The sequence below is a fragment of the Poromitra crassiceps genome (genome assembly GCF_964638095.1).
Source record: "Poromitra crassiceps genome assembly, chromosome: 2".
Lineage (NCBI taxonomy): Eukaryota > Metazoa > Chordata > Actinopteri > Beryciformes > Melamphaidae > Poromitra > Poromitra crassiceps.
The window spans coordinates 59,883,609-59,910,795 of NC_139624.1; the positions used below are offsets into that span (position 1 = coordinate 59,883,609).

The window sequence follows — 27,187 nt, forward strand, 5'->3', positions numbered from 1 at the left end:
TATAAACATTCTTAGAAAGGTTATGCAATACAACTTTTTGCTACAACTCTGATGGGCAACATTGGGAAAGGGGTTGCTGCACTGCAGTAAAGAAACGTGTAATATTTGTTGCCTGTTTCTGAAAGCCTTGCCCATTCACATTGTTCTAAAATGACCTTGCAGTGATTCTCAAACCTTTATCATCAAGGACCCCTATACACAGACCCCCATCTGATAAGAGTTTTGCTTTGAGATGTTTTACATTTATTTACAGAAATTGTATGAAACCCATGGCCAAAATAGTCACATTCGGTCATTCGTCATTGTGTTACTTACGGATGGAATTATAGTCAAAATAAAGTATTCCCTTTTTGCTGGGGACCCCCTGGTGGAACGCCCCAAGGACCCCTGCGGGTCCACTGACCCCACTTTGAGAACCACTGCCTTTTTAGTGTATCACACATTGAACTTGCATATTGCTCAACACTAGCATTGTAAATGTAGGCTATATAATTTATATTAAATTAACACAGAGCCTACAAACTTCAATGAGGCGACGACATTTCACCAATGACAACGAAGAACGGTGACAAAAGGATAGACACGAGTTATTTCCAATCACACCCAGCCCTCTAAAATCGACATTCAAGCGAACCAATACGGTTGTAATTCCTGGTATCAGCTGTCCAATTACAGGGAGGTGTACGCTGGAAGGGGCGGGCAGATTTGTCACCCAGTCCGGATGTTCCCCAGTAGCGAAAAACGACCTGTGAATGTGGCAACCGAGGTAGACAGGGAGGGGTAGATAGACTGACTAGACCGGAGGTTTTGTCCTTTTTTCTCAATTTTCTGTTTCTTATTGAACAAAGTATCTCTAGTTTATGATACGACACGTTTGTAAAGTTGTTCCTAGACCAGAAACCCCGCCGCCGCTTTTCTTCGGGACTAGCCGATATCGTTTTGAAAACAGCACAGAAGAATAGAAGGAAAAGGAGAAACAACATGGGGCGATAATAAAAAAAGGTGTTGTGAAACGGCGATGACTCTCTGGGAGGACCCGTGAAGCTTATTTATTTATTTATTTATTCACCCCATTCCTTTTCCCCTTTGTGGTTTTTGGGTTGATTTTTTCTTTACTTCTCCCATTCAGCTACTTTGGGGGGGTTGTTTTGGGCTTGTTGTTTTTAAAGGAAAAAGCTCCGGGATTACACAAGGAGGCTGAAGGATGGACCAAGCCGGCATCCTGAGAAAGTTTATCCAGGGGGTGAAGGCCATGAGGGAAGGGGACGAGGAGAGGGGAGAGGACAACTTCGGCAGCGACTTTATGGTGGGTCAAAATTAGCCTGTGGATAATAAGAGGCTATCCATGCTTCCCTACTTATCTCTGTCTATCTCTATTCGTTATTCAAACCTCTCTCCCTCCCTAATTTCTCCCCTTTTTCTCTGTACTGGCCCTCTATATACCCCTACCTCCCACCGTCTGTAGGTCTTCTCTGTTCCGGCAGAGGCGGCCACACTCTTTCCAGTCCCCCTTCTCCCTCTTCCTCCCATTCCCAGGCTTACATGGCGGCCTAGCATTGTCTCCCAAACCACAGACGCCCCGGTCCTGTTTTTATAACAAACAAAACAAGACACATTCGCGTCACCTTGCTAGTATTTTCAGCCCAGCAGTGATTTTAGCTAGGTTACTGCCGGGTAATGGAGTTCTAATCTGCTGTATGTTTGTGGCTTGTTGCTTACTGTGTGTGTTGCCCTCATGTAAGCTAGTCTGGTAACCATGCCTGATTGTTGGGGTACAATGATGGTGCTCCTGCTCCCTAATCGGAAATCACTACAGTATTCCGATAATAATATTCCCACAGACTCATAGCGTGTCTATGGTGCTTGAGCTCAATGATTTATTTTTAAATATCATATGGTGTCTATCTGTCACTATATGCTATCCATGTAATATTATACTAAAAGGTTTATAGTTTTGCTGCGATATTGTAATGTAATCCTACTCAAAGGGATCATCAGATTACTATGGTATTTGTTCACTAGTTCTTCTCCAGCAAATGTTGTTAGCAGGGATGTAGTAGTGCAATTGTTGCAGTGTAAATAATTCTTCAGGAAATAAAAATAGCATCAAACTGATATTAATTATACAAGTATATGGCCTTAGGAAGAAACAAATTATGCTTTTCTGAAAAAGATTGGTGTTTGTTTGCTATTATGATGATGATTACTGACCCTGAGGTCATACGTTTACCCACCTTTTCATTTACTACTAGGGCTCCATCACCGGATGTTGCAATCTGTGGACTGAAAATAGGACTTCTGCAACAGTTCACATTTGTGTCATTGTCTGATTGCCCCCACCCCCCCCAAAAAAAAAATCTTGTCATCTGTCTTTGACTACCGTATTTAAGGCAATATAAGGACACAGATAGCTTACAATATAATTTGGTGAGTCGTGTGTGTTGTTAGGTTACAGAGGTGCGTTTCTCTCATATACACATTCTTTTTTGGGGAAGAAGTGTTTTGATAATTTGATTCAGGCTATAGTGATGGCATTGCGGTTTCTTTGCTTGTTTGATAATGTTTGAAAAAGAGGACAATCATGTACTCTGCAGCAGAATTGTTAACTTTTTCTACTTTAGCCTACAGTTGCACACACTCTCTCCCCCTCTCTCCTTCTCTCTCTCTCCCCTACTTCATGCAAGCTGCTTGCTGGAGCTTGCAACATTCTTTCTTGGCCCATTTCATAACATTTTGTCCTGGCTGCAAAACCTGAGCGTTTTCCTATCTTGGATAAACATGGGACACAAGCTACTAAATTGGACAGGTCTGCCTCTTGGAAAATAACATTTTGACTAATTGTGTGAAAGAGAACTCTCTCTCTGCTCTGCTGTGTGTGTGTGTGTGTGTGTGTGTGTGTGTGTGTGTGTGTGTGTGTGTGTGTGTGTGTGTGTGTGTGTGTGTGTGTGTGTGTGTGTGTCTGATGACTTGGCCCGTCCTCTCCTTTGTGCATGTACTTCAGGAAAAAAAGGGAGTTAGCGGATGTTGCGCAAAGACCCGACTACCAGGGGCGTTGGACTGTGAGAGGCATTGAGGAAGTGCTTTATGGACGAGGGAGAAAAAGGAGCGGAAACTAGCCTACTCTAGGCTTATTTACAGGCCATTCATTCCTTAATGTAGGCCATCAAAAATGAAGCTTATGCATTTACATAGGGCATACATACATTAGGCATTTAGCAGCAGCATTTATCCAGTGTGACTTGCAATGACTGAGCAGGAAGCGGCTCTGTCCTTTGCTCAATGACTGTTTGACAGGACATCATTTGTTACTAAATAAATGGGATCAAAACCCAACACTTTCCAGGACAGTATGCTCTCTCCCAAGAGCCTACCGTGCTGCCAAAACTTGCAACATTGTGAATGGTAAATGACTTGGCTTAATTTGAGTCATTGAAAGTAGAGTGGTGTCTTTTTACCCACAGTAAAAAGACCAAATCTTTACATTCTCATCGAGCATGTGATGACATGACATCAGCTCCCAGTTCTTTTTCAACTTACTTAATTTATCCCAGCAGAGTTGACTGCGCAACTGTAGTTTATTTCCAGCTCTGCCACACCTCTCATTCATGCATGGAGGAAGAGGAGGGTCCAGGAGCACCTTGATCAAGGACCATTATAATGGTAGTGTTTGAGGTAGGGGGAAGTCCTTTTCCAACCAGACAGTTTTCCCAGCCTGTGAGGGGATTTGAACTGGCAACCTTTTGAACACAAACCTGCTTCTCAAACCTTCAGGATGCCACTGACAGTATGTCCCACCTCCATTCTGCCCCTTGTGATATATCATATCACTATTCCCATTTCAGTTCAGAATAGCATACTATTTACCATATGCTGTCCGGTATAATATAAATAACATAAAAATAAATCTGAAAATGCATCCGCTAACGAAGCTGACATGCTGAAGGCACTTATTGTCTGTATGGGTTGACACACTATGGGATGAAAATAACTAGGGCTCCAAGCTAGCTGTTGTGAGCTGGTAGCAGTGGCTTGTGAATTCAGAATTTCACCAACCACTTAAATTATTTAGGACACACACCAGCTTGTAGACAAGAAAGTTTGTGGGCTGTCTGTCAAAGTGCCAAGTAGAATTAAGCCACAGCCTACTGTACAAACATGTAAGTGCATTTTGCTGGTTTCCGGTCTGTAGTGCCAATTCCGATTCTTCTCTTATACGGCCTTCATTATCTGGACTCAAGCTCACAATGCTGTGGGCATCCGGGTAGTGTAGCGATAGATTCCCTGCCTACCAACACAAGGGTCGCAGGTTCGCACCCCCGTGTTACCTCCAGCTTGGTCGGGCGTCCATACAGGCACGATTGGCTGGTGTCTGCGGGTGGGAAGCCGGATTGGGGGTATGTGTCCTGGTCGCTGCACTAGTGCCTCCTCTGGTCGGGGTGGAAGGGAACTGGTGGGAATAGCATGATCCTCCCACGTGCTACGTCCTGCCGGTGAAGCTCCCCGTCAGGTGAAAAGAAGTGGCAGGCAACTGCGTATGTGCAGGAGGATGTCAGAGGAAGCATGGTGCTAGTCTCAGCTCTCCCCAGATCAGCAGAGGGTGGAGCAGCGACCGGGGCAGCAGGGGGCCGGGGAAATTGCCCAAGTACAATTGTACTTGGGTAAATGTTCTCTATATATAAGATGCTGTATAGACATCATTTCAGTATTCTGGAAGGGCAAGGAGTCAGAGTATATGCTTTGTTCTTTCTTCATCCATGGCTGTCTGATGAAACTGAAATGTTTCAAGTGTTATCAGCCTGGCTGGGACTCACATTTAAGACGTATATTGTCCTCCACTGGGATTCACTGAAACATGGTGGTCTTGTCATGTTAGAACCCATCAGAAACAGGCCTGTGATCCATTTTGTGCATCAGAATTAGGATGGCTTTGTTTGCCAAGTGTGGTTAGGCTACTCTTCAGGACTTTGTGTTAGTGGCATTGGTGCACAGACATATCAACAAGCAACAACGGGTGTAATAATTGCACAGCACTCATATGCATGGTGGGACAACTTAAAGGTCCCAATTCGTGCAGCTGTAACCTCTTAAAAACGTGTGTCTCTGGTCCATAAAACATGATTCTGGATTAATTTGTCGAAAATATAGCAACCCCGTTTGTTGTGACGGAGTTCTCACTTCCTCATCTCGTCGCTTCCCAAGAACGGTCTGTTTCTATAATATATTCACAACTAACAGTTCCCATTGGCCGCTGAGGGAGAGCCCGCCCCAGGCTCCCAGCGGCCAATCAGATTAGCGTCTGTGGACCAGCATGCTAGGTTGCGAGTTATCGTTAACTTAACGGTTACTACGCTAAAGAGGACATCTCAAAATGCCTAGACTTACTGAATGCACCTCTGCAGTTGCTGGATCACGTACAGTTGGCGTTGCTCCAGCTAGAAGTGTTAATTTTGTGGCTATAGACAAAATGGTGCAGGTAGCTTGTGTGAGAGAGACCCGCGCAGTATGCGTGAGGAAGCTCGTGACGTCCCAAATCCCCCTCTGGGCAAACGAAGCGTTTGGGGGTGTGGCTTGGAGGAGACTGCTTGAGAGAGCTGTATAGGGACAAATCCAACTGTGGCAGTACTGAGTTTGTGACCACTCATTACAGGGAGGGCTGACAGCAGTATATATACATTTACAAGTAAAAACAGCTTTTGCACGGAATGGGACCTATAAGAGAACCTCCCATGAAGTGCAAGGAGATGGTTTAGGAGACCGACACTATAGATCTGAGGTCTGAGCCCATGGTTAAAGAAACACTGCTATATCTTGGACTGGTTATCGGTACTAAAGCGTAATAACCCAGTACCAAGTAACATCGACACTTCGGCAATCAAACACTACCTGCATTCGATCCTTTTTGTACACGGTATGGTTTTGTTTGCAGCCAATCATCAATAATGCCAGCGTTCTTCGATTGAATGCAACGTGTGATTGGCTCTCTACCGCAGCAGCTACAACCCATACAGTCTGTGATGGCTCTGGCCATGTAGGAAGCATTTTTTGACAAGACAATGGTAGGGGAAACACTGGCATTTAGTTGTATGTCTCAGAACCACCGCAGCCACAGTGTTTCCTTTGCGGCACAAAGAAATTGCATGAGTGAGCGGGTAGTGGTACTATTGGCAAGGCCAACCAGCTCAAAGGCCCCCTCCAGTCACTTTTCCTGCCTCTATAAGCGTTGGTGTTATATGAAAAGTCAACGTTCATGTATCGCTACTCGGCCTCAAAATAGAGATATGCTTTTTGCTCCATATCGCCCAGCCTTACAAGATCTTTGCTGTTGTCACTGACTACGTTTACATGCACACAATATTCCACTATTATTCGGAAAATGACAATATTCTGAATTTGATATGGGTCATGTAAACAGCATATTCCAGTTGCATTTTCCGAATTTGCCCTTTTTCCGAATTTAGCATTTTCCGATTAAGACATCTGGGTTATTCCCGTATTATTCGGGTTTTCGGAGGATTCTTTGATCATGTATACAGCGCATTCGGAATATGCGTCTCAATCAGGGTTTTTACCGCAGTTTGCGATGCATGTTGCCTGTTTGTGGTCAACTGATGTGTGCTAGAAAACGCTAGAACAGACAATCATATAATCATCTCTGGCATGCAAAAAGAAAAGCCTACATTTCTGATCGGGAGGAGATGAGAAACATCGATTTAAAGAGAGAGAGTAGCCTATAGTGCCCAGTGCCCACGGAAGTCCACAATGCTTGCGAGCCTGCGAGGTAATAACGTAGGCTACTAGCCTACATTTTATTTATTTTTTTGCGATAATTTTTTTATTAATAGATTCAACAAAACAATACTGTGTGTACTGATGATGTCAAGATTGCTCTGTTTAGGTCATATAATACTTCATTGTATACAACACAACTGTGGTGCGGGTACAGTGTTGCAAAAATGAAAAAACTCCAGGTGGCATATAATGATGCATTTAGGATTTTACTCAGGCATCCAAGATGGACAAGTGCTGTGCTAGCCATAAGTTTGTAAGCAGTAATGTGCCCACTTTCCATTTCCATGCTGTTCTGAGAAAGTTTATTTACAGTTTTATGCGTCGACTTAGCCAATCTAAGAATGGAGTTATTATGGCCCTAGCGGTGCCTGCCCAAAGTGACACAAAATTTATGTCACACTTCTGGAAGCACTGGAATAGCTGCCTGTATGTGTTTTAAACCTATTTTTTTATTTTATTTTATTTTATATTCTCTTATTGTACTGTGTGTGTGTTTTTGTACGTATTTTATATGGACCTGAATCTGGAATAAAGTTTATATAATACAATTTCCATAACAAAAAATAGAAGAGAAAAATAATAATAACAAATCACAAAGTCAGACATTTTGAACACGTCAACAAAACGAAAGAGCCAAAAAGAAAAGAAAAACAGACAAAACATGAAATGCACCACCCCCCTCCACATCCCAAACACAACACGCATACTCACACATACTAACATATCCTCAATAATAAACCTCTACAATCTCACACACACACACACACACACACACACACACACGGGGAACATCATATCAGAATGTTACAGATCAAAAGAATCTGGTAGAGAGAGGAAAAGAAAAATCATTCTAAGAGCTCTTTAAGTGAATTAGCAACATTCTGCCAATTGATCAAGGTGGATTCACTTGCACTGTTAATTCTGGCAGTTGACAACTCCAAGTACCGGTACACAACATCCAGAAAGGAGAAGACCCAATGTCTGATGGTGAGAGAGTGAGGAGGCTTCCAACGTAACGCAACCATCTTTTTAGCAGCTGTAATACCAGCTAGTACACTACGCCTTGCAGCCCTCGACAGATTGAGCCTGGACAAGTCATTCAACAGTAAAGCGGGTATAGCTACTGGAACAGTCACAGATGTTAAGACAAATAATTTAGCAGCCACCTTTGTCCAGAACTGTATAACCGGTGGACATTCCCACACCATGTGAATAAACGTGCCAGGAGCATTCAAACTACACAGACTGCAAGACGGATCATTTATCAGTTTCATAGCGCATAGTCTACGTGGGGTCAAATAAGTTCTGTGCACATAATTAAAATTAATCTGTTGGTGGTCGGGTTACGGGAAGCCTCCCTGATGCCTACATTTTATGAAAGACTTGGATGCGCAACACCAAACTTTTCAGCAGCAAGCTCCTGTAATTGACCAAGTGATGCTCGTAAGAATAGTGCTGCTCTGTTTATTCTCAACAGAAAAACTCTGCGGCTCCGCCTACCTGCATCTCTCTCCCCCCCTCCCTCACGTGTCGGGGAGGGCGAGCTACGGCTGCATGTAAACTGGAATATTAGTGGATTATTCATTTAGTCGGAATATTGTCATTTTCCGAATATGGGCAAAAAGCAGAATATTGTGTGCATGTAAACGTAGTCAGTGTCGTGGGTAATACTAACTCACTGACCATGTTAGTTTTTCAATTGTTGTAATTAGGGATGGGCATTTCTAGCAAAAACCCTAGTCGAATTTCGCTGGGCCAAAGTCGACTTTTCGTCGAAATTCGCCCGCCCATTTTTTTTTTTTTTTTGCAAGTCAAATTTGACCTGGTCTCCCCTGATTCTAAGTATAGTTGAATCGCTTGGTTTGACCAAGTAAAACTATTTTTCTAAGCATTTTACGCAAGGTCTATGGAAAAATGAATGGCAGATGAAATGGTCAGGGAGTGACTTTGGCACTCTTATTGTCAATAGGCAGCCAGACCTACATTAGCAACGTTAGCATTAGCGTAGCGCCGAAATGGCTCAGGGAACAGTAGACAGAATATCAGCTTTTCTTCATGCAGTAACTAGCCCCTTTCGGACTCTTCTGGGTATGACGTCACGTGATCGTCTACCCGACAAGAGTCCATTCTCCGTACATAGACTTGCCTGCGACTCTCGCTCTCAAGCTGTCTAAATCAGCGATACGCACGTATTTACAAGTGTCACAGAAACATTTCAAAGCCACTTACTAGAGCAGAAGGGTTCATTGCTTCTCAACGGAGCGGTTTGAAAGCTCAATGCTGCTCATAAATTCCTCTTTTTATCCAAATTCTGTGCTGGTCATATTCTTTTTTCTGGGTTAGAGCTCCCAGCCGTCACAGCACTCAACAGCGCCACTCTGGTCGAAAGCTCGGTAAAAAAATAATGTCACCAGCACAGAATTTAGATAAAAAGAGGCATTTATGAGCAGCGTCGAGGTTTCAAACTCCACCGCCGAGAAGCAATGAACCTTCTGCTCTAGACCTCTAGTAGGTGGCTTTGAAATGTTTCTGTGACACTTGTAAATACGTGCGTATCGCTTGCAAGCGAGAGTCGCAGGGAAGTCTATACACGGATAAGGAACTGTTAAGGGCTCATTACTCGAGCAAGCTCCGTGGGGGTGGAGCTCCGCGAGTCTCCGTGAGTCACTGTGCGGACCTCGCGCTGGGGCAGATGCTATTATACTCAGAAGTAGAGGTCGACCGATATTGCTTTTTCAATGGCCGATGCCGATCTTTAGAGAGCAGGGCGGCCGATGGCCGATATATAATGCCGATTATTTTAGTTTTTTTCATCGATAAAATACGATTAAAATAAACTCCTCAAAAAAAGTTTGGAAACGTTATTTCGCTCGATTATTTCTCCCCTTTACTAATACCAATTGGTATTGTATTTTATATCGTTGGAAAGCCTGATTAGTCCCCTTTACAACGGGGTACAACTTGTAAGGATTGTGCATTCGTGGAATGAGAAACACACAGCTAAACGTGTGGGTAGCGCCCCCAAAAAATGTGCCAAAATCTCCTGCAATATTCTTCTGTTGGTATTTTTTTTTAAAGAAATCTAGTAGCCTAGATTTCCATTATCCATTCATGCACATTGAAAATCGAATATAACATTATACTGTAGACCTACATCTAATATAAGATGTTATCTTAGCCAGTACAGTAACGTTTCTGATTATTCTTTTTATTAAATAGAAAAATACATTGGGTTATGCGGTATAGATTTCAGTAGTGACTGGTAGGCTATAGTGAGAGCAGTATGTCAGAGAACTCATTCATGCACTGTTCTATACATTAATAATAATAATAATAATAATAATAATAATGTAACTGTTTAGATTTGCTGTCATTTGATGGGAGTAGAGTGTTTGCAAAAGATGATGGTGAGGTGACTGAGGAAACCGTTACAGTAGGCTCATGGGTGCATGAGAAGACTCACATTCCTAGCTTTCAAAGCTCAATAGCCTATATACTCTCACTAACTCTTATACGTTTACTGTCTGTAACGCTATGATTGCAGCCAGGGGGATGCATGTAGCCTACTGTGAAACGCTCGGGTTGATAAGAATGACAACATAACGTAGATGCAAGCCAGTCCAATTGTCCGTCTGCCACGAGTCAATCCAACATTATTTACAGCAGGTTGCATGAGCTCAAAACTTTTTCACGCATTAAATAACAACTGTCCCAAGACATGTTTTCGTATGTTACATTTGTATGAACTTTTGACAGGCTCGTGTAGACTGTATAGGAGGAATGCTAACGCTAGCTTTTGGACTCCCCCTTGTTGAATCTCTAACCCACATTAATGCAACCTGCTGTAAACGTTGGAATGACTCGTCGCTTGAGACGAGTTGAACTGGCTTGCGTCTGGTTGTTTCAGTTTCTAAGCAAGCATGTATCCGAGTGAGGACTCGACACTCCTTCTTTGAACAGACACCGCAGCTATCTCAAAGCCAAGGAAAGGGGAGGGGTGAGCAGCCACACTGTAAATACTTGTAAACCGGCCTTTCTCCGTGGAGTTTAACACTACAATGTTAGTTTCTTCCAGATAGGAACCCCCGCTAAATAATAATAATAATAACAATAATACTAATAATAATAATAATAATAAATAATAATAATTGTAATAAAAAATCTGCCTTGTGAGCAAGGCAGAGGCCGATGCCGATTAATTAAAAATGCCAATAATCGTCCCCAATTAATCCGCCGGCCGATTAATCGGTCGACCTCTACTCAGAAGTGATCAGCATGTATTGTACAATGGTAATAGTGAGAACAGCCCGTGAAAAGTCGCAATGAAATGCTATTATGTGCAGTACTGAGTGCGCTTTCACTCTCAAACGACTGTACATCAGCACATGAATGAATCACCAAACTTGTTTTTACTGAAAGCCGTTTTAGTTCTCAGCCCTGATTGCCTACTCTGTGCTGCTTTTAATCTCTCTCAATAACGCTCTCAACAAAACACATTTACCGTAAATTCCGGACTATAAGCCGCACCTTTTTTCCCGTTTTTTGGCCTTTTTTGGCCCCTGCGGCTTATATAACGGTGTGGCTTATCTATGGATTTTTTCAAAAAAAAAAAAAAAAATCTCTCTTTTTTAGCACTCTTTCTAACTATAAATCCTATATAACTATAATAAGTTTTAATTTCCTCTCTTGCCCTCTTTTCACCACACTGTATGACACTGTATGACACTGTGTGCACTTTAAAAAACAACACAGGTGGTGTTGTGTTATGTTGTTTTGTTGAAATGTTAATAAATGGGAGCTTCCTCAAACAGCCATCTCTTTCCCGACAATCCCCTCTGTGCATGAACCCTTACATATGGTAATTAAACATTAAAACACAATAAAAAAAATAAAAATAAATACCATTAAAACACCCGCGGCTTATAGTCCGGTGCGGCTTATATAAGAAAAAAATAGTCAACTTTGCAGGTGCGGCTTATACACCGGTGCGGCTTATAGTCCGGAATTTACGGTACTGTGAACGGTGACGGTACGGTGAAATAACTAAAAACGAACAGTTGCAAATCAAAGTTTATAGCCTACCACATGGGTCAAGAAATGTGGGGAAAACACAGCTCAGTGTTCAGGGCTCAGTGGCTTGAAAGCGGCCATGTTTGGAGAGAAGCCGGCCGGAGGTCGCGCTGTGAGAAAAAAATCAGGCACACGGTGGGCGCCCAACGGAGGTAGCGAATAACCACGGCCAACAAATTTACGTAATTTGACTCGCCCGGCGCTCGCTCCACCCCCGCGCCCTTCACGGCATGGTGAGCATAAAGCAGCCTTGAGACAGCAGATGATGAAATCATACTGTATGTGGACAAACACTTACGAATGCAGCTATGCAGTAACAAGCCTTGAAACCTTTTCCTTGTGGCTGAGTGTTGCTGTAATATACCGTAATTTCCGCACTATAAGCCGCACCGGAGTATAAGCTGCAGCAGCAAAATTGCCTGTTTGTTACATATATAAGCCGCACCGGACTATAAGCCGCAGGTGTTTTAATGTTTTTTTTTTTTTTTTTTTTTTTTTATTGTGTTTTAATGTTTAATTACCATATGTAAGGGTTCATGCACAGAGGGGATTGTCGGGAAAGAGATGGCTGTTTGAGGAAGCTCCCATTTATTAACATTTCAACAAAACAACATAACACAACACCACCTGTGTTTTTTTTTACAGTGCACACAGTGTCCGCGGTGTGGTGAAAAGAGGGCAAGAGAGGAAATTAAAACAGAAGTGGATTTATAGTTAGAAAGAGTGCTAAAGAAGAGAGAATTCCGTTTTTTTTTTCCCCCCCCGAAAAAATCCATAGATAAGCCGCACCGTTATATAAGCCGCAGGGCCAAAAAACGGGGAAAAAGCCGCGGCTTATAGTCCGAAATTTACGGTAGACAGTTTCAGACCATTTCTACTAAAATTCTAGCGTTTCTAGAGCTACTGGGTGCTGCACTGCTGTCAGCTGAGCCTAGAGCCGTTCTGCTCCAGTGCACTCCTACGGCAACATCACATGGACAAACGGTGTCATTCTTAAAGAGACATGCGCGGGTAAAAACATTTTTTTTAATAAAAAATAATAAAAAAAACTATTTTCGACTCAATAATGATCAACCAAAGTCTCTTGCACACCTGAGAAGTCTTATGGCAGGTGCGTAGGTGGAGTAGAATCACTTGAAATAATGGACACCCGCACAATGTCTTCACTTGCTCAAAATTGGAAAATTTGCTCAAAATTCAAATTTTGAGCAAGTGAAGACAGTGTGCGGGTGTCCATAATTTTTCTAAGCGACTTTCAATAATAAAAGTTGATCTTGATAATCGATGATACGATTATCTGAAAATTCAAAATTTGTTGCGCATCCCTAGTTGTAATCTGCTAGTAGTTACATTACATAGAATGTACTCACTGACCTTTTCATGTGTACACCGAGACTTTATCAAATGTTTGGTCATGGAAATTTCAAATTTTGGTTGAAAGTCATGGAAATCCATTGGTCAAAATGTCTATGAACCCTGTTACGTCACGACAAACGCCCCCTTTCACACAAGTGATCATTAGCTAATGCCAGAGGCAGATAATAGAACAGTTGCGACATCTCCATTCACTCCAATGGACCTTTTTTTTGCGAGAATTAAGCAGGGCTTTCCAGTTGCAGCAGAATGGACCGTTTGTGATGTACTTTTGAAATGGTAAGATGTTTAAAGAATCAAATACCGTAAATTCCGGACTATAAGCCGCACCGGTGTATAAGCCGCACCTGCAAAGTTGACTATTTTTTTCTTATATAAGCCGCACCGGACTATAAGCCGCGGGTGTTTTAATGGTATTTTTTTTTTTTTTTACAGTGCACACAGTGTCCGCGGTGTGGTGAAAAGAGGGCAAGAGAGGAAATTAAAACAGAAGTGGATTTATAGTTAGAAAGAGTGCTAAAGAAGAGAGAATTCCGTTTTTTATTTTTTTATTTTAGTTACTCACAGTACTATTGACCAGTCCAACTCAAAAGATATTCGGCAGTTTCACTTTGAGCTCTTGTTCCGCCGCTGTCCATCAATGGTTATGACGAGTCTCGCTGGGTACAGTACGCCAAAGCGATATCCATTGACTTTAACCTTTTCGATGATGCTGTTGTATGTTGCGCGTTTCTGTTGCACCAACGCGGAGAGGTCCTGCCGGACGAAAAAGCGCGTACCCTCCCAGGTGAGGGGCTTCTTCCCCGCAGCCTGGAGGATGAGTTGACGGTCGGGCCAGCGGAGTAGGCAGATGAAGATGGCCCTCGGTGGCAGGCCGGGGTCTGGACGTGGCCGAGGCGCCCGGTGTGCCCTGTCCACCTCTGGTGGTTTCTCGCCTTCCTTCAGGTCCAGGATGTAACACAGGATTTTGCCACGAAAGCGTCCATGTCACCAATCTCAGCTCCCTCTTTTACATTGATCAGGCGAATGTTATTTCTTTTACTCCTGCTGATTAAGTCATCAACCTGCGTGTGCAGGGTTTCGATTTGTTTTTGCATTTTATCCACTTTCGGACTCACTGTGTTGTTTTTGTCCTCCAGTGCGCTGATGCGCTTTTCCGCATTAGAAACTCTGTTCACGGTTGCCTTATTTTCTTTAGTGAGTGAGTGGATGGACTTCTGCACGTTTTCAAACTTGTTTTCAAGCTGCTCAAACCTCTGAGCGATGTCGGACTTAATCGATAGTGTTTCACGGAGTAAAAGTTTAGCCCAAGCCGTGTATCTCCAGCCTCCAGCAGGTGAGTCATTTCCTCATTCATGGCGGTGATTGCTTCGTCTTTTTCTTTCTGCTTACCTGTGTTGTGTTATGTTATGTTATGTTGTTAAAAGAGGGCAAGAGAGGAAATTAAAACAGAAGTGGATTTATAGTTAGAAAGAGTGCTAAAAAAGAGAGATTTTTTTTTTTTTTTTTTTGAAAAAATCCATAGATAAGCCGCACCGTTATATAAGCCGCAGGGGCCAAAAAAGGCCAAAAAACGGGAAAAAAGCCGCGGCTTATAGTCCGGAATTTACGGTAGTATATTATCAGCTTTATTTTATGCATTCAAACGTAGCGTGAGCCCCCTTCCTGGCTATTCCCCCCCAACGTGAGTCACACATTTTGGATTTCCGTTGGCGTCATTCTCTCTTCTATATTACTCTGGCTAACGCTAGCTGTTAGCTGTGAGTAGGGATGTTAACAATTACCCGTTAGTCGATTAACTGCCGTAAAGAATGTAACCGATTAAAATTAACTGTTTTGACCGACAACATTTTTTATTGTTACTTTGCATAACTTCAGTCTCCAGAGATCACACTGTTAACCTTTATACCAGTCCAGCAGAGGGCATACCTCACCCAGCTGGTGTCTGCAACAGAAATAGTGGTCACGTGAGAAGGTCATCATGTGAGGAAGTCACATGAGGAAGTAGGAAGTAGATTGAGGAAACAAACAATAGAAGGCAAAATGAGCGCTAGCAAGAGCAAAACGCAAGCACTGTTAAATGAGGAAATGGCATTTCCTCATTCCTCACAACAAGTTCCTCACGTCTGCGTTGACGCCGCAGAGTCACATTTCCGAGGAGCTGCACGTCCCCTCCGCCGAGCTGCGCCGATAGGACGGCCAGCTGCGGCGACCCCCTCGGTGCAGGCAGCGCCGGCGATTTCGCGTGAGCATAATTTGCGCTTTAAGCGCCTCGAAAATGTGACTCCCCGTTGTCAACACGGACGTGACGTGACCAGCAGAGCTGTGATTGGCCGTTGCCTTGGGCCGCGCACATATCCGCTGATGTACTTGTTGTGAGGAATGAGGAAATGCATTTAACAGTGCTTGTCCCTCATCAAGCAAAAAAAGCCTTCTGCAGGCTCACCGAAATGAGTTTGGAAATAGAGGGACAATAAAATGTCCCCCCCCGACATGATTGCAAGTTCTTGGTAACCGACACGATAACGTCATATGTAATGGATGTAAGTGTACCACAAGCCACCTACAGTAGTGTTTTGGAGGTGTACCACAGCCAACGTGCCGAGTTACGTTCGAGTATGCACAGTCTCGCTGTCGCTGCTAGTCGGCGGCAAGGCTCCAAGTCGAGGCTGCGCAGAACCCTGTCAGCGCCTTAAAGTCGAGGTGAACCCGTTCGTCACGTGCATCTGAGTCCGTTTCAGACTGAAAACAAATTGAGAGGCGGACCATATACGGTGTCGATGATTTGATTTGACAATTCTGTCAGCGTGTTGTCGTGCTACGTGAGTGGGATCTGCGGAGTACCAGGCAGTCACCGGCTTCGTGCGGAGCGAGTGGACAATCCGATGCATGGGTGCTGCCCGCCCGCCTGGAATCTCCGAGAGACGACCCCTGACAGCCAGGGAGGCTGTCAGGCTCGGAGGCGCGCGCCATTATCGTTATAAATGTAAATAATATTCCTGGAATGCGTGTTTTAACGAGCCAGTTACATTTCTTTGCATTCTTAGACATTATTGTTTTTGTTTTTTGTTCGTGTTTCATACAATTGGCCAAGTTAGTAGTTAGTTTATGGGATAGGAATTCTGCCAAATGACAGGCACTAGGCGCCATTTTCTATTTCTTTTGGGAGAGAAAATTATCCTGAAATGAAGATTTCATTGACAGCAGCATGTCGTGAAATCATTGTTTGAAGTGGGGTAGAAATTTGATAGTACTAGGTGATGTCAGCAAACTGTACATTACTGTTATCAATGAAATCTTGAAAAATGAACTTTTGATGTGAAAAAGTGTGAAAAACTAAAGAAATTAGATTTTTGTGATTTTTTTTGCATACATTATTAAATAGGTGCACTGCATACCCAGGTATTTGAACTAAAAGAAAAGAAAAGTCATTTTTGGGTTCAGCTCGACTTTAAAGGCTCAACACTACGTAGCCTATTACAAGAACACTGGCAAGGGCTTTTCAGTTCTCAGATCAAGGTTACAGGTAACTAGCATTAACGATAATGTATTCTTACCTTTTCTTCCCGTTTAAAGTTAAGCAAATATTCCCAGCTGCGCTTGTGAAGTTTAATAGCCTATTGTCCGTTCACGGAAAATTCTGTGTGTAAATCAGCTGTAGTCTGCTTTCAATTAATGCTATCGCTATCGATTGCAGAAAGTTGCTTTTTAAGTTGATTCACGTCTCATCTCTCTTTCTCTCCCTCCATGTATGTAACATGCAGTGTATGCAGCCACTGTCTTCACCTGTTGAGACAGACAGAGCTGCTGCTGACTGCAGGCACGTGCATTGAGCGTGTGTTTGTGAATTAGGCGTTTCGTTGTTTTGTTCATCGCATAACATACAGCCTACACTACACTATAACTTAAACATAAAAATATTCATTTAGGCTATTTTATAGGAGGAGGCTGTGTGGAAATGCAACTTGAGCCTATTTTAATACAACTTAAATTGTGCTGAGAGGGGATTATTTACCGGACCTGGTGTCTGGCAGATTTTAATTTGTCGGACTTTGATTAATTTTACCGATCAAAGTCCGACAATTACCGGACAACGGAAACTCGGGCGCCTGCAGTCAATTTGTGTTGCATTTGAACAAACTAGCGGCTGGAATCTGCGTTTTTTATTTTATTCATTTTTTAAAGCAGCAGCCGTTTTTGCCAGAATTCTGGGGATTTGGTCCCGAGTCCCCTTTTAACGTTTTTCCATTTTCCCCTTTCTCTCAAGTAACCACCCACCCACCTACTTTTGGGCACACCTGGGCACACCATCTAGACAGGGTTTAGACATAGGAGATCAGTCTGTGTGTGTGTGGCTGCCCCACCTTTGCAAGCAGATTAACCTCAAGCAGCACATCAAAGAAAGTGCGAATGTGCACAACTCTCTCTCTCTTTCTCTCTCCCTCTCTCTCCCCCCTAAACATGCGTCCTGTCTGGCAAACATAAAACACTCAGAGGGGAGGCAAGAAAATGAGATGTGATGTGACAATGCCAGACATGCTTATATGATGTGTGTGTGTGTGTTGGGATGTAGTCAACATTTCCACTGTCACCAGGGGGCTTCCTCTTTGTGACTGTGTGTGTATGAGGGCTTCCAAATCATGTGCTGATGGCTCACATGCATGTACACACGCTCAGACACACACACACACACACACACACACACACACACACACACACACACACACACACACACACACACACACAAGTCATTGGTCAGTGATGCAAGGCCTTCAGTTGCTCAATTGCTACTTGTGTGTAACGTGTACAATTCACCTTTCCTATGTCCCACCCCTTTGTGCTCTGTGCTCCAATAACAGATCAATTCACTCTAACTGACTTTCCAGGCTTAGTGCCATGATTTCCGCAAAATGGACGGAATCATGGAATTTGGTAATAAAAATAGAATCAACTGTAAAACATGGAATAATGCAGAATTTTCCATAATTTGTCTGAAATTGATCAATGTAGGCCTAATTATCCTAATCAAAAGTAGACCTAATTGTTACTAGTAACCCAAACGGTTTATTCTGGCGATAGGGTTAGAATTAACAATGTGCCAAAAAGTGAGCGCCTGTTTACATCGCCCAAAAGTCGGCTGTCAAATAGTGATCGCGGTAACGTTAAACGCTGGAAATTTTGATTTTACAAGTGGCATTCAAGTATGACTGTTCTCAATATATTTCTCCCCACAAAGGTTCTCTTGAATATATAGCCTAAGTAAGCGGGCGGCCACACTGATCCATGGTGTCTGTCCGTCTGCGTTAATTTCTCTGTTCACTTCCATTCATTTTCAAGACAGCTGTCCATCTGTCCGTGGAGCACTGATGAAGCGTACGTATCCTGCAAAATTGCAGAAAGTTCAAGAGGGCCGAACTTCTTCTGGATGGATGTATCGGTTGGATCGATGGTTGGATAGTCACCGTCTGATTTCACCGTCCAATCTGGTCATTCAGTGGCATTTTATTGCCACATAAGTAACGTAGCGCACAGAGCTAACAGCTAGCGGACACCAGTTTTCTTCTTCTCTCGCTTTATAGGCAGGTCGCTGACACCTTCAAGGTGCTTACCGCCACCTGCTGTACAAGTAGGTTTTGTACATGTAACAGACATAAATCTATCCGTCTATCCGTTCTGTCCATTTTATGACGGATCAGTGTGGCCACGGCCTAATGCAGCACTATCATCTTCTTCAGACAGAGAGGAAAATAAACCATCTTTTACTTGTTTACTCACCTATTTGGCTCTCTTCCAAATAATCCAGCCACATAAATCGTAACTACAGTACATCCATTCATGAGATTAAATAGCACGGGAACACTAAAGATTTGTAAAAGTGCCATTTAACAACAATATAACAGAAGTAATCCCAGCATCATCAACACGCCCACTCGCTCTCTGGACATACTGCTGTAGTATTCAAATATGCGCTGCTGTGCGAGCGACAAGGGACTTGGGTGGTTAAGATCCATTTGCACGGGGGCGCGCTCAAAACGGACAATTGTGTTCATACATTCAGCCCATCCGAGTAATGTCTGGATCAGGGTGGGAATTTCTGCATTTTAGGCGCAAGGCCATCTGCCCTTCGACATTGCATTTTTTTTTGGGGGGGGGGGGGGGGGGGGGGGCACAAGGCCACATGCCAGGGCACAAAGGCCATTGCTCTACAGTGTTCTCCACAGGATTTTGAGTTGTGGTGGGGGACCACAGACCCCCTAGGGCGGTGCAGGGGCATGCCCCCCAGCAAGATTTTTTTTTTTACATTCTAAAGTAAAATGCATGAATTTGGTGTACTTTGAGAAAGCACTTAAGAGCAAAATTAAAAGGCTAGATCTATGAAGAACATGTCATTATTACTGTGCTGTGGGTTTACAATGACAAACTAAATTTCTCCCTATAGGTCAGGGATACTCAACTTGCTTTGCCCGGGGGCCACTTTCGTGAAATGATAGAAGGCGAGGGGCCAGTTAGAGTTAATAAACAAACAATATACATTTTTCTGTAGCGGATTGTAGGTTTTTGGGGTGTCAGCCGGAGTTTAGGCTGACAATGTTGTGCACACCGGATAGTTAATTAGGTTAAGTTAGTTAGGTTAAGTACATACATAAGTGCCTGGGTAGCAAGCAGATGGCGGTATTTGACAATTTAGCAGCTAAATCATAGATTATTGAAAGATATTCCATATTCCAGACTGAAATGCTATAACAGAAGTGGAGTATTGGCCAGAATGACATGAACATTTGGACACTTATTCAGTGGGTATCTTGTATGTTGCGTTCAGGTGCACTGTAAAAAACAAAACAAAAACAAAAAAACATCTTGTTGTGGCGGTCAAAATCCCGTTGTGGCGGTGCGCCATAAATTCCACTATGTATGGGAAACACTGGACTATTGACATTGTGAAGAGTGATTTTTCCTGAAATGTGTATTAAAATGAGTCAATTACACATCCTTTGCATAGGCCAGGCTACATTAAACTGAGACCACTGACACTTTTAAAGCAACTGACAGTAGCAGGCTGGTAGCAGGGCACTGCCAAGGTGGTCTTAGTCTCAGAGCATCACGGCCAGAGGGAGGGGCAACGGAGGCCTCTGTGTAATTCCTACCCTGGTCTGGATTCAGGAGTTCACTGCATGTATGAAAAGGGCTTCTCTCGCTCGCACACGCGCACACACACGCACACACACACACACACACACACACACACACGTGCGCGCGCACACACACACCACATGAATACACACACATTTATATACACACATTCACACAACATGCAGAGAGAAAGAACAAGAGAGATCAGCATCACAACATCACATGTTGGAGTGACAGTGAGCACTGAGCAGCAGAAGGTCACTGATTTGACTCCTCATATTGGCTGGGAAAGTCTGTGTGCGGAAGTGATTTAACACACACACACACACACACACACACACACACACACACACACACACACAGCGAGGTTCTGTCCCAGATGCTGGGGGATTATATGCAGATGTGTCACATCTGCTTCCTCCTGGAGGCCTAGATCCAGAGTGGGAAACTACCCCCAGCCACAGGCAAAGCCTGCCTCACTCACAAAAGCATAATGCAATGTTTCTTTATTTGGACAGCAGCAATCAGATAATTTATGCTTTTGTGCATGATGCGGATGCGGACATTATTTTGCATTCTTTTGCATCCATTTCATGTTCATAAAGTTTGGGCTTGAGGCGTGGCAGTCCTTTGTGTTCAGTCTGTCTACTGAAGCCAGGCCCGCGGCAACCTATTTTGTGCAGGGGCGGCTGGAGTTGCTTTCTAGGAAACGCATATACCCCAAACTGGCGCGCAAAGTGCACCGCGCCGCACGCGTGCTCGCGAGCAGGTTGAAGGCGTGAAGTAGGTTGACGCGTGGTGCTTGCACATTAATGTCGTAAAACTTGCATGGAATAGCCATTACAGCACGATGGCTCTAAAGAAAACTCAATCAGCATCATTGCAACAACAACCACCATGTTTTTACACACACTGTAGCCTACAAACCCCCTCATTTGATATGATCTGACATCTACACGTAGGCTACTGCAGGTAAATACTGACATGCTCAGAATTTAATTGCCCAATATTACCGAGTGATCCACTTACTTTGTTTTCTTTGTGTGTGGCACTTAGCAGCAGGGCCGTAGCCAGAGTTCCGAAATAGGGGAGGTCCAGCAACGGGCGCCGCCGAAAAAAATTTGAGTTTTTTTTTTTCCCTTTTTAAGCCATATTTAGAGTAATATATCATTTTAAATCAACATTAGGATTATACTGTTGTGATGTCATTATTCAGTATATTCTCTTTCATGTCACCACCTGCTCAGCTCTCCTGTCAACATAATTGTAACTAACAAACACAAACTGTTTTAGCCAAATTCATATCAAAATGACACCTACAAACACAGGTACACAACCCAAGCCGTACACAACACACAAAGTCATCATCGATAATAAAAAAAAACATACAGAGGGACATTTATTTATTCCTGATAGGAACGATTGAAAAATAAAATAAAATATATTATGTTGTTTTTAACTTTACACCACCTCTTTTTGTTACTTATTGGGTCATGAAACTGAAACCATGCATATAGCCACCTGCATACCTGACTTCGGGAGCTTGGCAATTGGCATCATGCATGATTAGCCAGTAGCATCCCAACGTGTCACACAGGTAACATTACTTAAGAGACAGACTACCGTAAATTCCGGACTATAAGACGCACCGGTGTATAAGCCGCGGGACCAAAATTGACTATTTTTTTCTTCTATAAGCCGCACCGGACTATAAGCCGCGGGTGTTTTGATGTTTAATTACCATATGAAAGGGTTCGTGCACAGAGAGGAATGTCGGGAAAGAGATCGCTGTTTGGGGAAGCTCCCATTTATTAACATTTCAACAAAACAAAACAAAAGTCAGGTCACTAATCCCCAGACAGAATCACACAACAATAGGCTACCGTATATGTGCAGCAAACCTGTAACCAGAGAAGTCAAGTCACTAATCCTCGTCTTCCTCTTCTTCCTGCGTACTGAAACCACCAAAGTCCTCATCTTCAGTGTCGGAAACGAACAGGTTCAGGGTGGCTTCGTCAACCACTCTCCTCTCTCCTTCAGGTGCCATGGCACGAGTCCGATACCTCACGAGTCCGACACCTCACGAGTCCGAAAAAAGAGGCTAACTTCCCCCAGACCCTAACCCAAAACCATGAGGTGTCGGACTCGTGAGGTATCGGACTCGTGAGGTATCGGACTAGGGGGCAGTCCCCGTGGCGTCATCCTCTTCATCCCGCAGCAGTCCAGCGTTTTGGAACCCGTTGGTAATTGTGGATGTTTTCACACTCCTATAATATTCCGTGATCTTCCTTTGTGTGAATTCGCCGAAGTTTGTGATTTTCTCCTGATAGTCGGGAGGGAGTTGTTCAGTAGTTCTCCCCCGGACGGACAGTCCCTTTTGCCCAGGTTACGCGCGGCTGCTCTGTTTGATCGGCGGCTGCTCTCTTTTAATGCGAGATTGACTGCTTTCAACTTGAAAGCTGCCTCGTGTGAATTTCTGCGTACCTTCCCCATGGTAAGTGAGAGTGTTGCTTCTACTGCTCGTCTTGTTGTGAATATTCCTTGATCTTCCTTTGTGTGAATTCGCCGAAGTTTGTGATTTTCTCCTGGTAGTCGGGGGAGGGAGTTGTTGCCCGAGTGGCCGTTTGCTTACCGTAATTACCATATGTAAGTGGTCACGCACAGAGGGGATTGTCGGGAAGAGATGGCTGTTTGAGGAAGCTCCCATTTACCGTATTACAACATTTCAACAAAACAACATAACACAACACCACCGTTGTTTATTTTTACAGTGCACACAGTGTCCGCGGTGTGGTGAAAAGAGGGCAAGAGAGGAAATTAAAACAGAAGTGGATTTATAGTTAGAAAGAGTGCTAAAAAAGAGAGATTTTTTTTTTTTTTTTTTTTTTTTTCTGAAAAAATCCATAGATAAGACGCACCGTTATATAAGCCGCAGGGGCCAAAAAACGGGAAAAAAGCCGCGGCTTATAGTCCGGAATTTACGGTAGACACTTACTTTCTTGGTTGTTGCTAAAAAATCTGTCAGTGTCACTCACTGTCTGTCGTTCACTTGCTCACTGTCTCGCAGGTCGCTCACCTTCAATTATCTCGCCAGGCAGACAGACAGTCATCACTCACCACCATGCTGCTGCTCTCTCGGAATCAAGTTACCGCGGACGCGGCGTCAGATGACTTCCTGCCTGACCTGCCTTTCGTTTCAAAATAAAAGCGATCCCGTGTTTTTCATGCTTTTCCATGCAGATTGTTTTATAAAAAAAAAATAGCTAGCTACGGCCCTGCTTAGCAGTGCACTGCAGCTGTTCCGAGCCAGGAATGTCCTCAGTAATGCTGGTAATTAACATTAGCCTGGTGTGGTGTCCTCAGTAACTTTGGTAACTTAATAGCATTCACTTTATTTTCTGTAATGTTTACATTACTGCTGGTGGGCATTCTGCTGCTTGCTGCTACAGTGTATGTGTCAAGTCACAGATGTGAAGTGGATTTGGAAGATCCAGTCCATGAGGAGGAATTTCACAATAAAAGCACTCCTCAATAAATAGGCTATATTTTCATAGTCTCTTTTAACACATTCTACTCATATTTATAAAAGAGTTTATACTATGTTTTTGTTTTTAATTAAAAAAAAAAAAAAATTAAATTGCCAAGTGAAAATCCATGGGGGCTGCATCAGAAAGGTGCAGGAGCTGCAACGCCGCTCCCCACTTCCCGCGCCGGTGACTGAAGCAGACACTTGTGTCTCATTTCCACCACATATAACAGCACAGTACAGCTCTACTCGACCTGGTCTTACTCGACTCTACTTGATATAGACTCTGTTTCCATAGCAAGTTTACTCTCCTCCGCCCACGCCTGGTCGTCATAGTGACCGCATATCTGTCCTCCGCCCATAGCCGAAGTAGCCTATAATGTATAACGTTAAAATGAAATCCATACACGGAACTTTTAAACTGGTTATGAAATACTGGTGCCTCTAAATTACCTACAGTGTACATGGGCAAATGTGACAATCGGCCAGGAGAATGGATATCACTTTGTTCTTACTCAAACTCACATGCATGCGCTGCGCGGGGGACGGGAGTTGCGCTATGGGGAGAAGGGAAGCCAGCCCACTACCCCGGCGGCAACTCACCAGGCAAGACCGCGGCTTCGCTAAACCCCCGCCTCCGGCCTAGCGGAGCCGACGTAGCACACAACTACAAAGGGCTTCCCGAGGAGCGGACTTTTCTCTCTCAAAACAATTGAAAACCACCGTCATGTTAAAGCTGAGCAAGGAGATCGATTTTATTTCACCAGAGCCGAAGGCAGCAACACAAAAGACTGATGGAAATAACAGAAGAGAGGGTAAGCCCCACTAAACTGGTATCCAGCATTGACAGTAGATACAGTAAACACGATTCCGACCAATCAATCATCTGCAGTGTTTTCACCTCACTGTATGGTACCAGGTTCACAGCGCTAGAACCTCAACAAAGCAGGGACCAAAACTAGCACGACTCAACCCCGACTCAACCCGGGCTGTCCAGGTTTTTGATCGGTGGAATGAGACAAAAAAGCGAGACGAGCTGGGCGGGGCCGCGCTGATACCAGCGGTGGAAATGGGCCATTGGACAGTCAGTGCAGCCAACCACCATCAATTTCGCTGCGCTTTTGGGGCTTTAAAAATGCAGCAGCTTGTCCTTTTCATTGAAAATAGGGATGCACCGATATGAAAATTTTGGCCAATGCCGATATCCGATATTAACATTGCTGTTATGGCCGATATTTACCGATGTCGATATGATCTGTATAAAAACACATTTCTATGATAATAAAATTTTGTAGATACTGAAAAACACATGTAAACACTGAATTTGAAAAAGTAATGCATTTCTTTATTTCAAAAACATTTGTAAAAGATTTACTGCATTATTTCATCTCAATGTGAAGAATTTGGCTGATACCGATAACCGATATTAACATTGCAACATTGGACCGATACCGATATGTTAAAAAATGACTAACATCGGCCGATACCGATATGATTGCCGATATATCGTGCATCCCTAAAGAAAATAATCCGAAAGGGAAGCCAGCGCTTTAAAGAGAGCTTTTGAAACTTATGAATGATTTCCTCAATCCCCATTCCTATCCAGTCAATCCCCATTCCTATCCAATCCATGTGTTTTAGAATTGATGCAGTGGGTTTTAGATGGGGCTAATGGATTTCTATGCTCAACTCACTTTGAACATGTTTTTATTGCATTTATGTTTTATTAGATGGGGATGACATGCAGTGCAAGTGATGTCATGCTTCCTTTACTGACCCTCATAGAGAAACTCAAGTCAGGCTTCCCTACAGAACAGCACCACTTGACCTGGAAGGGTGTGCGGGGAATGGGGATGCTGTCTTGTGTGTCGTCCATCGTTCCATTGGGTTGAAAATAGGACTCAGAGTCAGTTCAGCACCGTCCATGGCTCATACTCATAGTAAACTGTCTTCTAGGCTTAGGACGCAGCTGTCAAAGTAGCGTTAGACACAGTGTGGATATTATTATTTGCCTCGTCAAAGGAGAGCTCTATCTGTCACTGCTGCTACTTCATAACGTTAAACAAACAAGTTTAATTCACTTGAACACTTGTAACGTTACTCACACTGGGTTGAAATGAAGAAAGAATGTGTCCGTTAGTTTCTTCATTACATGTTTACAACACGAGCTCTGTCAGGTCCACAGCTCTGACTGCTGCCTGCTGCTGGGCGTTTGAAAGCAAGGTGTGTTTGTGCACACAGCACGTGCAGGTGTGAGTTCTCCATGTTAAAAACTGTGTTGGCCCGAAGGACCCCGCCCAGTCAGGAAACTAGTAGTCTCGCTGGCCAACCTCCTCTCCCTTCCGTCCGAGGAGTTTGGCGCCGCAGGTCTCCATAGTGGGATTGTGATGGGCGGCGCTTAGCGGCAGTGCCCTTGGAAAATAGTTTTCAACAATCCAACTTGCCGTTTTCAGCGTGTAGCATTGAGCTAGCGTGTAGGTTTCTGCCGTTAGCTTGCTAGCTAGTTAGCATTGTTGTTTTCACTGAGGTGGCAGGGCACTATTTACAGCGACACACAGGGAGGAGGGAGCGGAAGCCGCTCTGATTGACATGGTCAGAACCAATGACAGTTTGTAATAAGCCGGGAGCGGACATCCGGCTGCCACCGAAACAGTCGCTCCAATGGGAGAGCAGCTGTAGAGCGGGGGAGGGTTTATCCCTGTTGCCTGTTTCCGTGGCGCCAGACTCCTCGGACGGAAGGGAGAGGAGGCTGGCCAGTGAGACTAGGAAACTAGAGACTAGTGGCTTTTAAACAACGAAGTCTGGATCATCTCTGGCTAGCCAGAGCAGGATATTTTCCGGTTTTACCTTTTTAAACATGAGGGGCTTTGTTTAGAAACAGCTGGAAATGGTCAGTATTCTCTCTGCCAGTGGGTGGGGGGAGGGGGTGCGGGAGCATGCACGTTATTCCCTACAAGGCAAATAGCTGTCGTGTCGTGTGAGTCTAACCAAACTCCATTCAAAAACATGCCGTTTTAACGGAGTCCATTCCGACCATGAGGGGTGGCAATGTGCCAAAAATGAGCGCTTCCGCCTTTGTTAGGCTACATAAAGCCGCCCAGTCAAAATAGTGGTCGGACCGTCGTCAATCACTGTGGGTGATTTATTTTACAAGTGGCATTCAAGTCATATCTGACTAGTTTTCAATGTATTTCTCCCCACAAAAGTTAGACTTTTTCTGACATGGGAGCAAGCAAGCAGCGCAGCAGTAAGCGTCCCTCCTGATGCACCGGACCTGCCTGCCTGCATAGCTGAAGC

At 43.8% G+C, this 27,187-nt stretch overlaps 1 protein-coding gene across 3 annotated transcripts in view; it reads left to right on the plus strand.

Moving 5' to 3' along the window:
* The first annotated feature begins 869 nt into the window (after window positions 1-869).
* ptpn12 (protein tyrosine phosphatase non-receptor type 12) overlaps window positions 870-27,187 on the plus strand; it is a 99,000-nt gene continuing 72,682 nt past the window's right edge. For all 3 annotated transcript variants that reach the window (XM_083632019.1, XM_083632021.1, XM_083632020.1), the window contains exon 1: window positions 870-1,306. In XM_083632019.1, the coding sequence (XP_083488145.1) occupies window positions 1,205-1,306 (102 nt within the window). In that variant the 5' untranslated portion in view covers window positions 870-1,204. The remainder of the gene's footprint in view (window positions 1,307-27,187) is intronic.